Source organism: Spea bombifrons, chromosome 12 (genome assembly GCF_027358695.1).
Source record: "Spea bombifrons isolate aSpeBom1 chromosome 12, aSpeBom1.2.pri, whole genome shotgun sequence".
Lineage (NCBI taxonomy): Eukaryota > Metazoa > Chordata > Amphibia > Anura > Pelobatidae > Spea > Spea bombifrons.
In genome coordinates, this window is record NC_071098.1 from 29104745 (window position 1) to 29122500 (window position 17756).

General features: G+C 46.3%; 1 protein-coding gene across 2 annotated transcripts; it reads right to left on the reverse strand.

Moving 5' to 3' along the window:
* Nucleotides 1–2911: 2911 nt before the first annotated feature.
* On the reverse strand, nt 2912–13584 carry NR1H2 (nuclear receptor subfamily 1 group H member 2). Of its 2 annotated transcripts, none has more exons than XM_053452142.1 (10): nt 13490–13584; nt 8204–8307; nt 7700–7778; nt 7076–7240; nt 6680–6949; nt 5869–6089; nt 5490–5669; nt 5154–5253; nt 4719–4927; nt 2912–4143 (listed from the first exon to the last, which is right to left on the reverse strand). In XM_053452142.1, exons 3-10 carry the CDS (start codon nt 7737–7739, stop codon nt 3997–3999), a joined length of 1332 nt encoding a protein of 443 aa, XP_053308117.1. In that variant the 5' UTR covers nt 7740–7778; nt 8204–8307; nt 13490–13584; the 3' UTR covers nt 2912–3996. The 2 variants fall into 2 exon arrangements, with proteins under 2 accessions (XP_053308117.1, XP_053308118.1); XM_053452143.1 differs by lacking the exon at nt 13490–13584 and adding an exon at nt 13427–13447.
* Between the last annotated feature and the right edge of the window lie 4172 nt (nt 13585–17756).

Genomic DNA, 17756 nt, shown 5'->3' on the forward strand with positions numbered 1-17756 from the left:
CAGGCGCGCCATGTTGCGTGTGGCGGAAGTTGACGCACGAGAGGAAGAAAGCGTAGAGTTTCGCGGCGAATTTAGTTGACAGTATTTTATTATACTGTAGGACAGTTGTCATGGAAACCAGCTAACTGCATTTAGGCTTTTGCGGCAGAAATGGCCAATGCTTGCCAAAATGAAACCCAGTCATGCAATCCCATATGACAATAAAGACTGGACTGATGGAGTTTGGCTCATCTGCAGATAACTTTGAAATTTAGTGTAAATTGATTATGTGCCAAGAGTTGGACCGTCACCGACGTAACCCTTAAAATCCAAAAAAACAGCAAATAAAGGAGTTACTGAAATTATAGAAATGTTTTAATTTAATACTTTATTTAATATTTTAAAAGAATAGATCCCGTGGCCTGCTTGCCGAATTTTTGCTCTTTTTTTGTCTCGCTCGACCAAGGCCAGAATTTCGATACCGAAACGACAGTCAGAGGTCTCTTTTTGCAAAGATCATCTCTCACCACATTAGAAATACACCCTGAAAAAGCAGAAAAGCAATATTTTGGGGTTTATCGCCTAAGTGTAGAGTTGGATTTGCTATGGAACGCATCTTAGAAACATAGAACCTTCCGGCAGATCGGCCCCGTTCGGCCCGTCTAGTCTGCCCGTTTCTCCTGCTGTAAAGACTCAAACCTTAATCAGTCGTTGGTCTCGGCTAAGATTCAGGAGCCGTATGTCTATCCCATGCATGTTTAATCCCCACGCTGTATTACCCTCTACCACTTCTGCTGGGAGGCTGCTCCTTTATATGGCCCTTAAGACTAATAGCATTCAAAACAGCTTGTAAACACAGCTACTTACTTACCCTTCACCATTCTTGTATAAATAATAGTACGCAGGTATGCACCCTATGTAAAACTTATGAATTTACTACCTTACAGGTGCGAGCTCCAAGGCAATCTAACTATTCTCTTAGGAACGCAGCATTTTGGCGAGTCTGTCGGAGCCGAATCCCTATCCGACTTCTTCGGAGTCAAAGTTCCGCATCTAGGAAGAACTCAAGAACACAACAAAAGAGAAAAAGCCGTTGTACCGCTCCACCCCTGCGCAGGCGCTTTAAACCGAGGAACCCTCAGCATGTAACGAGGCGTTTGAGATAAGCATCTCCGCTGATTTGGTAAATGACCGACTAAAGCCTACTCTTCCCAACCATTCGAAAGAATCTGGAACCTGTACGCCAGAACACCGATTAACGGACAATCAGGACCCATTGTAACTTTAATTTGCATATTTAATGCATTTCTCCTTTTTCGTTCCACTCACAATAAATTATTATCCAAGATAGCCGTTTATTGTCGGACAAACAAGGATCTGGACGGTTGGGGATTTCTGTCTCAGATTTTTTTTTTTGGATTTCCCCTCATTTAACGGTCCAAATATCAAAGCAAGATTGTCCTTTGCCAATAAAGCTCTTGTCTTTATTGGCAAAGGAGCTTACAGGGGTTTAAAAACAAAAAAACCCCTACGTAGTCTGTTGGTTTGGGGGTCTCGGCCCAGGGGGACCCTCAGAAAGGGAATGAGAAAACCAATTTATAACCTTTTGGCAGGAGGTTGCAAGCTGGCTTCATCTGGACCCCAGGGGCTATCTGGCATGCCTGAGCACAGTTAAGGTCACAGGGGCCCTTTGCGATCTGATACGAGTGTTTGGTTGGGTATCTGTGACGGTACTATGGACCAAACTGGTTTTACTGGTTATTTTCAGCATTTGCATCCTCTTGTAACACAGCGATGAATAAAAAGTGCATTGTTTTCATTTTGTGTTCCAACAAAGGATTCTATTTTATATTTGTATTTATTAGATTGTTACAAAAAATAAACATCTGTAACGAGCGTTAGCTCTGAAGCCAAATGCTGCCCTCTGCAGGCTTCCTTAGGTATTACACAGTACATCTGTTGGCGTCATCACACAGGACTCGACTCGATTAAGGGGCCGTTTGTAGGACATGAAATCCCCGTTATCATTATACATTATAAAGCGCAAACCCCGACGAGCTTCTCCGGCGAGGCAGGCTGAACCGGCCCCGTGTAATTAATATATCAGAGAGGAGCATTCTAACGAATCTCCCGCATTGCTTATCCGTTGTGTAGAGCCAACTCGGCCCTTCTGGCAGGGGAAGCTCGCCAGGGTTATCCCTGCAAAATGCATAGCGATATCGGGGAGCTGAAAGGTTTAATTCTCCACAGAACCATTTAGTGAGTAGAGCCCTAAAGTCTTTACATTTTTACGCTTGGTACATTTTTTTACCAAAAAAGAAACTTCAAGCTGGAAAGAAAACACGGTTAACAAAAAAAAAATAGCTTCCAAAGTTTAAACTTTTGTGAATATAATTTGAGAAACTTAACATTTATCGATGCACCCAATTCCTCCATCACAATTTAACATTAAAAAACAATGAATTGTGAGCCCGTACGTGTACGGGCTTTGTCATGAAGGGGTTAAATAATTAAATCAACGTTCTACTTTAGGCTCAGATGATTACAGAATAAATACATCGATACAAATTTATCGCACATAAGTCTTTTCCGCCTCTGACTTTTTCATTGCATTGATACACAAAGTTTTTGGATGCCAGACGGGATCATTATAACTTTATTTTTTATATATATATATTTTTTATTTTTTTACAATGTTGTGGGCATTACTGGCGTTATTTTTTTTTTTTTTAATTTTTTCCCTTTTCAGCTCCCAGTAAGAATCCACGCGTTCCGTGACGCACATCGTGAGTGCTGGATCAGGTGTCTGGCAAAGGGTTAAGACAAAGAGTAAGGAGCCCGGGGCAGCAGGGGCAGCAGGGGCTTTACGAAAACGGCACGTTCCTCCTGGTTTGCCTATACTACATTCAATCATTGCACGGTACGCGACGGCTTATAATTTCAACCGGGGATTGTCAGGTTTATTACACAGGGGGACGCCAAAGCAGACCACCCAAGTTGCTAATAGGCAGGAACAAATTTAAGTATTTTTTTTTTTTATCAAATCATAGAGGATTTGACACAGGAGTTATTCTGGGATTTAAGCAACATCTACCGCTCCAGGTAAGTGCCAAAAATAGTAATCCTCCCCAAGCCAAAATTTGAAAAAACAAGTGCATATTAGGATGAGGGGGGGGGGGATCCAAATAAGCTGGGGGTAAAAAGTACAAATAAGTGCGAAATTCAATAAGGGGATAGAAATCAATGGCTACGGGAAAGCAGAAAGTACTCAAAAAGTCTTTGATGACGGAAGAAAAATGCTCTTCAAATTAGTGCTATAGAAAAAAGGATAGAAGGATCAGTGACTTTTTTGGGGGGGAGGGGGGGATAGGTAGCTCCCCCCCGATACACAACGCTTAAATCAGTCTCACATTTCTTTTCTTTTTTCTTGTAAAAAGAAAAAAACTCTAAACCAGCAGGAAAAATGACAAGTCCAGTGTGTAGGATGAGTCGATATCTTGTGCACAAAGCTGTCGGGTTCTGGGACATTTGCAGCCAACGCATGCCTAGGGTCCGAGTTACCGATCTCCGTAAGGGACTGTTAGTTTGCCAACGCTATTCCGTACAAAAAGAAGCTTGGGGGGTATGAACCGTATTAACCGTTTCTTTCTTCCCTAACTCACTACTCCGGACAAAAAACAGGACTCTGATGCACTAGGTCTTGCGCGAGACACAACACGTGGCTGACACCTGCTTTTATCGGAAGAACCGGGCTGATACTATGTACCTAAGGTCAGCTATATAAAATATGAACATTTTGGGACCGAACTACCCCCCCAAGCTGTTTTTTCTGTTTTTCATTGCCAAAAACAACTTCACCGTTCTAATGAAATCGTCTCCTCCTCTCGTATAGACACGGCCAGAGAGGTCTTCAGCCCACGGCTGACGGGAGTCCGTTTCCGGCTCTCTGCGTCGGGTAGAGCGGATCGCTGAGTGAGATGCAACGTTCGGTCTGAGGTCCGTGCCGCGCGTCTTCCGTTACTCGTGAACGTCCCAGATCTCCGACAGCAAAGGTGGCAGCTTCTTGTCCTGAAGGCGGAGAGCAAAGACTTGCTCCGAGTGCACGCTGCTTAGTGTCCGGAGGCTGACCAGCTTCATCAGCATTCGAGGAAACATCAGATGGTCCTACGGTAGATAACAGACCAGAGGCATATCAGCTACAGAAACAGACAATCCAAAGGAGTTACGAACGACCCAATAAAGAGAAGCCTTTCCCGACGGCATCTGGAATATTAACTCTAATAGAGAAACAAAGGAGAAGTCTTTGGCGAAGCACGGTGTCTTATTAACAGGGTATCTATGTATCTTTACGCAGCGGTGCCAAAGGATAACATGGCATGTGGTTAAAATCAGCTTTATTAGGAAATTAAAGTGCCAACTGAGAATGACGTGCCTAAAAGGCAACTACATTGTAATGCTCAAGCCAACGAGGGGGCAGCCTGTTAGGAACAGATAAATGCTTAAATTATAGCCTCCCCATAATTTCAGAATACAAGAAAAAAGTTGGGAATTGAATCCCATCTACGAGGCGGTTTTCTTGACTCCTATGTCTATGGAATTTGTATATACGGCTAATGTACAAAAGGGGCGCTCTATAGCCTATACAGGCAAACCATACCTGCTTATTCCGTTCTTAATACCCGACAGGCTCTCTCTGTAGGGTCTCTGCGTATCGAGCACTTCTACCCGCTGTGTTTTACCTGAGGTCGCTTTATGCGAGTGTAGGAGTGCAGCGCCTCGACGTACGGCAGCTGCAGGTTCTCCACCAGCTGATGATTCTGGACGTTCGGCCGGTCCGCGGAGAAGATGTTGATCGCTATGAGAAGGGCGTACTCTGCGTCGTCCAGCTGCATCTGCCTCATGCCTCGAGAAAACTCGAAAATGGGGTTTATAAACTCTACCTGCAAACCTGTAGACAGAAATAAATGAAATTTAACTAAATACACGAAGCGACCCCACGTTCCGGTATGAAGGACCAAGCCTGGCGGCTTTCTACTGCAAGAAGGACCAAAAACGGAGATATTTGAAATTATATTAAAGCGTTGGGTGAATACATTTTCTTAGAATTCAATGTTATTGTCCGGTCCCCTGTATAGAGGAGGGATCCTGTTAAGATGAACGGCCATCTTTCTCACCTGCTCTATGGAAATCATCCTTGCTGTAGGTGAAGTCCTTGAGGAAGGTTATACATTCGGTTTCGTGATTGTAGCGCCTGGCCGTCTCGAGCAGCATGATCTGTAAAAGATATAAATACCAAATGTTACCAAAAGCGTAGCAAAGAAAATCAAATTACATCTATCCGATTTTCATTCACAAATCTGCATCAATCTCACGTGAATACAAATTAAAATCCGTTGCGTATTCACATAAATCGGGGGTTATTTATAAGATAACCCCAAATAATTTTCCTTTAAATTTCTAAATAAGCTGGCCGGGAAACAAACAGGTAAAGTGGAAGCGACGGGGTTCACCTCTATAGTGGAGGCTTTTAGCAGAGCTATCTGGTCCTCCCTGGACAGCTCCAGGAAGCCGGGGACTTGTTTGGCAAAATCCACAATTTCCTGCACCGAAATGATGGCGAGCTCGGTAAAATGAGCGAAGCGCTGTTGGCGGGCTTCTCTGCTGTTCGGGTCGCTGCCGAGGGGCCACGGCTAATTTTAAAAAGAAAGGGGAAAAAAAAGTAAATTGAAAACGAACAGAAGCGTTAGGAATATCCAAAATTCTTATACTTTAAAGCGATAGTAAAAGAAAAAAGTGACATTTTCTATCTGACCAATCTTTAGGGTCTTGCAGTGGAAGAATGATCATTCTGCCTGTGTCTTTTGGTGGCCCAGGCTTGCGGGTACACACCGTTACTTTGGGCTGATCGCTAAAGGACCTCTTATTGCATTGTTGCTGCGCCGACACCAGCTGTTGGATCATCTCTTCCTGTTGCGGAGTGAGCTGGACAATGTCCGGGGTCAGCATGCAAGGACTCGGCGGGACCAACACCGCCGACGAGCGGACCACATCCTCATCCTGCTGCTGCTTCCTGATTTTCTTGCTGCGGATCTGTTCTTCCGAAAGAACGCCTAAGTGAAAAAATAAAATATTGGTATACATACATACAGATATATATACACACACACACACACACCAGACCAGAAATCCAGCGGACAGGGTTAATGTTATAGCTGATTTTGAATGGCGCAGAGGCCCTTTATCACTCCCATCACTCCTGTGTTCCAATGGCCCTTTATCACTCCCATCACTCCTGTGTTCCAATGGCCCTTTATCACTCCCATCACTCCTGTGTTCCAATGGTCCTTTATCACTCCCATTACTACTGTGTCCCAATGGCCCTTCATCACTCCCATCACTCCTGTGTTCCAATGGCCCTTTATCACTCCCATGCTCCAATGGCCCTCCCATGGCAGACTAGGTTTCCGAACACATTAACGTGTTACCTGGCCTAAACGGTTAGTTGCAATTGTTCCTTTAAAAACTGTGTTAATTCCCGCAAAACATGCAAATCCCTCACTTACACATCAAACGCAAGAACGCCGTCTAACAAGAGAGAGGATCGGTGCATTTTCGTGATCTAGGACCTGCGTGTTGGTTATCACCCCGTCTCTTCCCGGCCCTAAGACACGGATAAAGCGTTCGCCCGTCGCTTACTCACACTGTTCCCGCATGCCTGCCTCCCGGCATTTCCGCAGCCGGCACTCCTGGCACTTTCGCCGCATGTACATGTCCATCTGGCACTTGCCGTTGTTTTTGCAGGTGTACTTTGCATTTTTGATGACGCTCCTCCGGAAGAAGCCTTTACAGCCCTCGCAGCTCAGCACGTTATAGTGAAATCCAGAGGCCTTGTCCCCGCACACGCTGCAGACTTCATTCCCCAGCATCTTCGGCGCGGGACCCTTCTTTCTTTTCCGCTCCGGCTCCTCTGCTGCCGAAAGTAAGAAAGTTACGTTGTATCTGAAGCAAACTCACCTTCCGGATGTCTTTACCGCCGCCAGCCCACCGCCCTACAGAGCCCCACTTCCAGCTACCGACAAGGGGCAGATCTACTTACCGGCGCTGTGGGTGGAGCCTTCGCCATCCGTCCCCAGGGTCTCATTTTCATTGGGTACCGAAGAACTCCCTCGAGAATCAGATCTCTCCTCTTTTATAAGCAGCTTTGCGTTGGTGGTGGTGGCGTCCAACAGAATTGTGTCCACAGAGTGGAAAGACTCACTGTCTGTAAAGCACACATAATAACGTTTTTTGCGGGCAGTAAATACACATTTCTGCCAAGTGTAGGACGCAGCCAATTACGGGTGTGAATCAACACAAATAAATAAACAGCTTTCTCCCCCATGCCCAATCAGCACGGACATTAACTAAGAGCCGATACATTACTGGATTCAGCCTACTTCGCTTCCCTTTAAACCTTCGTATTGCCATCATCCTCATCCTCACCATCCTCCTACAGACGGGATTTTTATTATTGTACCAATGGTGGGACGGATCGTATGCCCTTCCTGGTAGAAATCCCCTATTTCACAGGTTTTTAACCCATTATTTTTATTATATTACGCATTTCTATTGTAACGCTCCACTTCAGTTCCTGATTGAATGAAAAACTTTGCTGATGCGAATGAATAAGCACTCAAATTATGAATTGCTCCCACATTCTCTACATGGTCCCACAATTTACCAAGTGAAACATCAGAGCCATTGACAGCCGCTGCTGACATATTGGGTCAAGCGTCTCCAGACATCTTCAAGGCCAAACACTGCGTCGAAAGTGAAAAAAAAACAGCATTAACAAGATTGCAAAAACAACCATATTGAATTTGCGGTGAAAATCATTCTTTAATTCTCATCAACTTTACCTGGTATTTAAATACAAAAAGAGGGCTTAAACAACGTACATGAGGGAAGTTTGTTTCAAAGGAGGTGAAATATTACAACAAATGTTCATAATCTAAGAGGGTGGTAGCATAGTGGAGCAGCCTCCCAGCAGAAGTGGTAGAGGGTAACACAATAAGGGAATGTAAACATACATGGGATAAGCATAAAGCTTCCTTACAGCAGGGGAAATGGGCAGACTAGACAGGGGCCGAATGGGGCCGATCTGCCGGCGTACATGTCAAGAACGGGACTGCTAACCCAGAACTGTTTAGGTCACCAGTAGAGCCTGCAGGTACTATTTACTTACCACAATGTTTAGCATGGCAGACTCTGGGGGGGGGAAATGCCAGCGGGGGTCTTAATTCTTCATAGTAATTCAGGGATAATCCCTGGTTTTGCTTGCATTTACCTCTGTGGACGAGAAAAGAAAAAAAAAAAAAAGATTAAAAAAGGCACAGCAAAAAGACGCGTGTAATACTTTCCTTTTACCAAATACTGTTTATTTTACATCGAAACAGGAGTGGCAAAAAAAAACACGTACTGATTTTATGTGTGTGTATATATAGCATAAACCATGATATAGGATATATAAGAGACATAAGTCCCTTTTCACATAGGAGTAAGAATAACGTTTGCTACCCACATCTAACACTAAATCCCATTTCACCGAGCCAGCCACTCGTCGCTCCAACTAGTAAGCGTTCCGTTATCTAAAGAGAACACAAGCTTCCGTTCTCAGCGAAGCCCAAACCTTGAGACAACTCGTTCCGGCACTCGGTGTCCTTGAAGAAGAGAACAAAAAAAGTGCTGCCTCGTATGTGAACCAAGACCAAAAAAAAAAAAAGACGCACACAGAAATTAGAGAAAAAAAAAAAGATTTTTGGTTCAGCTTTAAGGTCTGACAGTTTTAGCATTTATCGCTAATTTGTAACGATAAAGCCAATCAATTGACTTATTAATTTTAGTTCCAATCTAATTAAGAGGAAAGCAACATAAAACTGCATCCTATGTCATCCCTGCAGACTGCCTACGGAACAGAATACCATCAGAGCAACGGCCCCCGCAGAGGGGAGAAAATAATTACATTATATATACACACTACTGTTCAAAAGTTTGGGGTCACTCAGCTGTCTCCATGGAAAACAAGGACATTTCTGGCTGCAACATGAAAGGGTTTTCTAACCATCAATTAGCCTTTTAAACTTAAACTTGGATCAGCGAACACAACGTGCCATTGGAACACAGGAGTGATGGGAGTGATAACGTGCCATTGGAACACAGGAGTGATGGGAGGGATAAAGGGACATTGGAACACAGGAGTGATGGGAGTGATAAAGGGCCATTAGAACACAGGAGTGATGGGAGTGATAAAGGGCCATTGGAACACAGGAGTGATGGGAGTGATAAAGGACCATTGGAACACAGGAGTGTGATATTTGTCCTTTTGCTGCTCGGCCGCCTGGGTCACCTTTGTTTGCCACAATAATGGGAAGAGAAGCGCCGCGTTTCGGAACCTTACGTACCATCTGACGTTCTAAGCAAAATCACGGCCAAAGTTCTTTACAAAGTGTGTTGATGACCTGTGGTAACCTCCGCGAACTTCCTCAAATTAACTTAACTGCGAGCAGACAGCGTTCCGGGGAAAACGCCGTCCTCCCCCCATCCGACCATGATCCAGAATATGTGTCGGGCAGCGGACAAAGTCCGTAAGAAACGAGGGGCAGGCTTTAGATCGGCGTCAGCTGGGAGGAGCAGAGCTCAATTACAACACATGAATGGCGACGGCAGGCCGAGCTTTACATGAAAGGGTTAAACAGGAGAAACGCCGTATCTAGGGTTATCTGACGAAGAAGATACACAAGTCCAACAGTGACATACAAGTCACAGGCAGAAGCACAAAGAACACGTTATATATATATATGTATACACACACACACGCTACCGTTCAAAGGTTTGGGGTCATGTAGAAATGTCCTTATTTTTTAAGGAAAATCACATTTTGTCCTTTAAAATAACAGGAAATGGATCAGAAATCCAGCGCAGAGGGGGTTAATGTTGTAACTATTGTAGCTGGAAAAGGCTGATTTTTCATGGAATCTCTTCATAGGCGTACAGAGGCCCTTTATCACTCCCATCACTCCTGTGTTCCAATGGCCCTTTATCACTCCCATCACTCCTGTGTTCCAATGGCCCTTTATCACTCCCATCACTCCTGTGTCCCAATGGCCCTTTATCACTCCCATCACTCCTGTGTTCCAATGGCCCTTTATCACTCCCATCACTCCTGTGTTCCAATGGCCCTTTATCACTCCCATCACTCCTGTGTTCCAATGGCCCTTTATCTCTCCCATCACTCCTGTGTTCCAATGACCCTTTATCACTCCCATCACTCCTGTGTTCCAATGGCACGTTGTGTTCGCTCATCCAAGTTTAAGGATCTTTGGAAAACTCTTTTGCAATTTTGTTACAGCCAGAAATTTAAAATTTGTGTCTCAATCTTTATTTTTGCTGGGAAACCTCAATGGTAATGTTACCATAGCAACCGAAAAGGCTTCCTATTAGATTTGTCCATGGCAGGCAGAGGGTTAAAGTTTCCAAGACATGGCTTTATCATGTCATGGTGGGGGCAGTATTTACGTGTTACATATGGATGCAAAGTTGCCATTTCGGCCCCCCAAGCGGGTATTTGGCAGACCAGTATCCGCTGCAGATCATCGCATATCGACTCACCCTCCTGTATAGAAGTGAAGAGCGTGTACTTAGACCCAAAGCACACGCGTGGTGAATGGAAAGGACCTGCGATTGCAACATCGGGCCACAGAAGCGAGACGGAGGAAACGAGACACGAGGGCCGAGAAGTGCGGAAAACATGAGACGCGGCTGAAGGGGCCGAGTGACTGAGTCATGTTTTCAGTTTGCTGCCCAAATCAGCTTAACTCAGCAAACATGGATAAAGAGCTATTGTGTTCAAAATTCTTCATTTCAACCACGTCTCAGTCCGAGCTCAGCGCTGCCCCCCCCCCCGAGAACGCCTCCCTCCGCGCAGCCCCCCCCTGAGAAAGCCTCCCTTCGCGCAGCCCCCCCCACCCGAGAAATCCTCCCTCCGCGCAGCCCCCCTCCAAGAACGCCTCACTCCGCGCAGCCCCCCCGAGAACGCCTTCCTCCGCGCAGCCCCCCCCGAGAAGGCCTCCCTCAGCGCAGCCCCCCCCCGAGAAGGCCTCCCTCAGCGCAGCCCCCCCCCGAGAACGCCTCCCTCAGCGCAGCCCCCCCCCGAGAACGCCTTCCTCCGCGCAGCCCCCCCGAGAATGCCTCCCTCAGCGCAGCCCCCCCCCGAGAACGCCTTCCTCCGCGCAGCCCCCCCCCCCGAGAACGCCTCCCTCAGCGCAGCCCCCCCCCGAGAACGCCTTCCTCCGCGCAGCCCCCCCCGAGAACGCCTCCCTCAGCGCAGCCCCCAACGAGAACGCCTCCCTCCGCGCAGCCCCCCTCCGCCTCCTTGGGACACACAGGTAAAATAAAGGCATGTGTGTCGGCTGGAGCTGTGTGACTGCCGGTCCCTGTGAGTGCCAGGCACCCGGGCAACGGCACTTTGTAAAAAAGTTCATTCACATATGCCACACGGCAGCCAGACCCTCGACACCCTGACAGGGGGGAGGGGCCTGTGCCCCACGACACACTGCCAGGCGGGGGGGGCTGCGCCCCACGACACACTGCCAGGCGGGGGGGGGGCTGCGCCCCACGACACACTGCCAGGCGGGGGGGGGGCTGCGCCCCACGACACACTGCCAGGCGGGGGGGCATGCCCAGCAACACCTGTCAGATGGGGAAAGTTATTTAAGATATTTTCTGCAACAATGCCGATACTATCTTGATACTCTGATACTCATTTTGAATAATGTTTCCAATTCCAGGACATTTAACAACCGGAGTCATCAACCCCCAAAACCCCCCCTCACGAGAACAAGAGACAAGCTATATGCACTGAAACGTAAGGTGACAGGAGGGCGCGTACTGCGGCAACACGCCAACAGCAGCCACAAAGGTCACTAACCGAGTGCAGTCTCATCCAACGCCTGCATCCACGCTGCCACCTCATCCCATCACTTCAGCCACATCCCACCGCTCCAGCCACATCCCACCGCTCCAGCCACGCTCCAGCCACATCCCACCGCTCCAGCCACGCTCCAGTCACATCCCACCGCTCCAGCCACATCTCACGGCTCCAGCCACATCTCACGGCTCCAGCCACATCTCACGGCTCCAGCCACATCTCACGGCTCCAGCCACATCTCACGGCTCCAGCCACATCTCACGGCTCCAGCCACATCCCACCACTTCAGCCACATCCCACCACTCCAGCCGCGCTCCGCCACATCCCACCGCTCCAGCCACATCCCACCGCTCCAGCCGCGCTCCGCCACATTATAAATCTTTTTCCAGCTTTTTGGGTGGGTTTGGAATGGAAAATACATGCAGTTCTGGGGTCTTATATTAACTACAGTAATCAGTCCTGTTTCCAGGTTCCTCCCGTGACCCATGTATGTGCAGGACATGCTCTCTACTCTCTACCCTCTAGTCCACTATACATCTTTTGTTCAACTCCTGGTGTCATCCTCTTGTAGATGACTTAAACGGTACCTCTCTCTCTTATCACTATATGTTATCACAGGCCAGTCCGTACAACCCCCCCATACACATACACTCATTCATACACGCACGCACACTCATACATACACGCACGCACACTCATACATACATACACACACACACACACACACCTTCCTTACATTCTTCTCTCTTGTCACCCTTTTGTACACCCAGAGACAGACGGTTCACACATTACACAGGATTTAAAACCCAGGAACACCAGCAGCTTCTGACAACAAAACTTCACAAAATATTATCTCCCCAACCCCTAATATTTATTTAACGCGCTCCAGCATATAGCTGCTGCCATCGCCGTCACACAGAAACATAGAACTTGCCAGCAGACCGGACCCTTTCATTTTTCACTGCTGTAGACTCCTTAATGAGTCGTTGGACTCGTCTTAAATTCAGGAGCCATATGCCTACCCCATCCATGTTTAAATCCCCTCATTGTATTAACCTCTACCACTTCCGCTGGGAGGCTATTCCACTTATCTACCTCCCTCCCAGTAAAGTAAAACTTCCTTACATCCCATCTATGCCTCTGTTTTAGATCATACCCTCTTTTCCTAACATTTCTTCCTCTTTTGATAAACTCCCCTCCTGTACTTTATTAAGCCTCTCTATGTCCTGTACTTTATTAAGCCTCTCTATGTCCTGTACTTTATTAATCCTTTCCATTCTGTCCCCTCTCTTCTCCAGGCTGTTCAGAACTACTGACCAGGAGGTTGGCTGCTTCCAGCCCTGACCACGTATTACCTGCCCCAGCCCAGCCAGCTCTCCCTAAAGCCCTCCCTCCAGACCCCGGGCTTCCCTGGTCTCTCGAACTGTCAACACAGAGGCCTGTTTCTACCCCCCACACCGTCACCCTGCATTCCGTGCCTACCAGCCACGTTTTACCCCTCGCTCCTGCCCTGACACCATCCTCAGACGCCCAACCCGGTAGTACCTGTCCTCAGTGCCCGTCGCATCCTCCTCTCCCAAACTCTTCTACAACAACTTCGACCTCTCTTCCGCGAAACAGCGCCACACTTCCGCCGCAAGCCCCGCCCACAGGCACGAGGCACCAACTTTCCCAGGCCCTCTCGGCAGCCAATCAGAAAATAGCAGGGCATTGACCCCGCTGAAGAAAGAAGAGGCGTATTCGACAGGCGTGTCCCGGACGGTGACTGACAGGCGTATCAGCCAATCCGTACACAAGCTTGCCTGTCTGTCTAGCAGAGATTGTGAAGTGCGTCAGTATTATTTGGCCTCAGATGTGGGAGGGACCTGTGTTTATTATCTGTTTTATTCTATCATAGATATAGGGCAAGTGTCAACCTGGGTGTTATTAGACTTCTGACATCATCACAGCCTGGTGATAATAAAAAGCACTAGATAATAGTGGAAAATCCCTATTTTATTTACATCTTTTTCCTTATTTATCATTATTATAGAGGGTAGAGTAACCATTACACCCCCCTATAATAAAAAGCAAGTGTGGACAATTATTATGTCTGAAAGTGAAACATAAAATATAATTAAAAATTCAAAAAATATAGAATAATAATAATAAATACATAAAAGTATAATAATAAAAATAATCAAATCAAAAATATTGATAATAATACATTAAAAATTAACTTATTTTTTGGAATTATTGGAGAGTAGTTTTCTTGCTTCCCTCTTACTTAATAAAAAGTAACGGATTATTGTAAGTGATACATTTAGAGTTTTTGGTGTAATAATAATAATAATAATAAATAAATAATTGAATTTTTTGGAACAGTATATTCAGTAAAAATAGTTTTGGAGGTATTTACTTTTAAAGTCACAAAAGCTGAAATTACAAAGATTGCCAGAGCGAATCGGCCTCCACCAATCAGGAAGAGAACGTGAGCAAAAGTGGAGGGTTGATATACAGGAGGTTAAGACGGCTGTTTCCATGGTGAACACATACGTTTGTTTTTCTTAATGAATAAATATTGTACATATATATATTTTAATTTGTATGCTAACAAATGTTGCTGTTCTGTTAAGTAATTGCACGTGATGGCTGTGATTGGTGATCGCAGAAATCACATGACTCTGAACAGCTCCCATTGGCTTCTGCCTGAGTGCTGAGTGTGTGAAACGTGTCGTGTCAACTCTTTGTGGTTCTGTTCGTTTCCTCTGAACAATAAAGTTGATTCATTATGATGATTTTAAGTTTTGGACATGAGAAAAGTTTCAATTTTGAAATAAAAGTTCATGGAAACCAGACTGGGGCTGCTGAGAGGGCAAACTCCACGCCCCGCGTCATACCCCAGACAGATGTGATGAAAGCGGCAGATGTGGAGACCTCGTTTGCTTCTTTTAATACAAATTCTGTTATCTAAACACACAGCGTAGAACATACTGCTGGCCTCTCTGTCTGGCTTCTCCTTATCGGTGCCAAAAATAACAATTATGAGACAATACCCTTAAAGGGGAAATCTGATGGATTTTTTTCTCCTTTAACATAACCCTCTGCGCTGTATACAGTAATATAACCCTCAGCGCTGTATACAGTAATATAACCCCCAGCGCTGTATACAGTAATATAACCCCCCAGTGCTGTGTACAGTAATATAACCCCCAGCGCTGTATACAGTAATATAACCCCCAGCGCTGTATACAGTAATATAACCCCCCAGTGCTGTGTACAGTAATATAACCCCCAGCGCTGTATACAGTAATATAATCCCCAACGCTGTATACAGTAATATAACCCCCAACGCTGTATACAATCAGGGCCGGCCTACAATGGAGCCGAGTGGGACAATAGCAGAGGAGAGAGAGGGGCGCCGAGTGGTTTTCATTTACCCGCTCGGCACCACTCTCTCTCCTCTGCGAGCCCTCTAGCTCGGTCTCGGTGGCGGATTGTAATGCTGTTTTTAAGGAAATTTCTGGCGGTAATATAATCGCAAAAAGGTTTCTAACCATCAATTAGCCTTTTAATCTTAAACTTGGATCAGAGAACACAACGTGCCATTGGAACACAGGAGTGATGGGAGTGATAAAGGGCCATTGGAACACAGGAGTGATGGGAGTGATAAAGGGCCATTGGAACACAGGAGTGATGGGAGTGATAAAGGGCCATTGGAACACAGGAGTGATGGGAGTGATAAAGGGCCATTGGGACACAGGAGTGATGGGAGTGATAAAGGGCCATTGGAACACAGGAGTGATGGGAGTGATAAAGGGCCATTGGGACACGGGAGTGATGGGAGTGATAAAGGGTAATTGGAACACAGGAGTGATGGGAGTGATAAAGGGCCACTCTATGAAGAGATTCCATTAAAAAACAGCCGTTTCCAGCTACAATAGTCATTTACAACATTAACCCCGTCTGCTCTGGATTTCTGATCCATTTCATGTTATCTTAATAGTCAAAATCTGCTTTTTTAAATAAAAACAAGGTAACTTCTAAACGGTAGTTTGTTCTCCGGAGCCGTGGAGTGGGGTGGTCGCGTGTTTCCTTCTGTAGTATAAATATTTACACAAAAAAGAGGAGCGATTGCTGTGTGTTTATAATTACGTAGAGACGGCTCGCTCTGGGATGGGTTACGACATGACAGTAATAATGAAATGTCTTCTCCTGGTCTCCAGCAGCCTTTACGTATCGTCGACATCATCTGCAAAGAAAGACAGCCTCGCTTTTGTCGTCGTGGTGAGTCATTCTGAGGATGTTTGTTCTGACGGATGGTTTGTGCCTCAAAAAGCCAGGACTTTACAGTTCGGAGCAGGAATGATGGACGGTGTATGGCGTTACCCTCTTCTGGGTTAAAGCTGCCACCTGACTTAATCCCATTTCTTGTACTTCTTCTTAGCAACGGAGTCTGACGCAATATTACAGAAGTTCAAAGAGGGAAAAAGGGAAACTCTTTATTGAGAGGGCGGTAGATAAGTGGAACGGCCTCCTAGCAGAGGTGGTAGAGGGTAATACAGTGAGGGTATTAAACATGCATGGGATCGGCATACGGCTCCTGAATCTAAGACGAGACCGACGACTGATTAAGGTTTGAGTCTTTACAGCAGGAGAAACGGGCGACTAGACGGGGGCCGAATGGGGCCGATCTGCCGGCAAATTCTTTGATACCTGGGCTCCCATAATGCATTGTATATGTATATGCGTTATGGGGAGGTATATGAGAATTTTTGTGAAGGAAGCAGCATGTTGTGTTTACATCCCGCAGAACATCTGCACCGAGCAAACAAAACAGCCCTCAAGGCCAGATCCGTGCCTCGGAAGGTGCTGAGAGCAGCGAGACCGGCTCACGTTCCACATAAACACCCCGCAGCCCTGTTATTAGAGTCAAAGCGACCGCCAAGCCCGCAGAATCATAGACAACAGCTCCGGTCTGCTGGTTCATATATCGCTGATATCTACTGTAACCTGTTAATGTACATAGTCTTTTTGGAAAACATGGTTTTTAAAGATATTCTGAACAAAGTCACCTATATTCAAGCAGGGATTTCCGCTTTGAAAGAGCAATGAGAAAAGCCCCATTCAGGGTAAACCATACCATCCAACAGCCCTGGTTTTCATGGGATTGTCTTAATTTTGGGGCATTGTTCCTCTGTCCCGGGTGGCTGCCCCACTGCTTTTGTGAGCAGTCGGGATCATGGACTGGTTGGGGGAGATCCTCTGATCTCCCCTCGGTGCCCAGGGAGCTGTGAGATCGATGGAGATCTGTCCTGTTGCAGCGTAGACCTCCACCGCAGCACCCACGTGGCCTCTTAGGATATTAGGACAAGGCGGGCGGGTGGTCATGCCTCTTGACCTGACCATTAACCCCAAGACTGGGGTAAAAACCCTGAGATTCGGAGGGGGGGGGTGCACTGGTGACCCAGGTGTGTCCATTACCATTACTGAAGGTGTAATACACAGAAAAACAAAGTTACTATAGGAAAAAAAGCCATGGGGGTTCATTAACCGTCCAGTGCGTCTGATCGGAAAGCAGAATGTGTCGATTTTGGACCAGACCCGGACAGATCTTCACATGTTCTCGTCATGTTCTCCGTATTTCCTTCGGAATTTCCTGTTTGCTTCGATTAAGGTTTCCTGTTTAGCTTTGCACGGGATCTCCTGTCCTCGTCTACGTTTCTTCTTTTCTCCTACACCTCCCGATGAGTCCTGAGGCTGATAACAGTGAGTCCGTATGGAACGTACATACTTCTCTTTGGAAGTCAAAATTCAATGCAAGGAAATTATT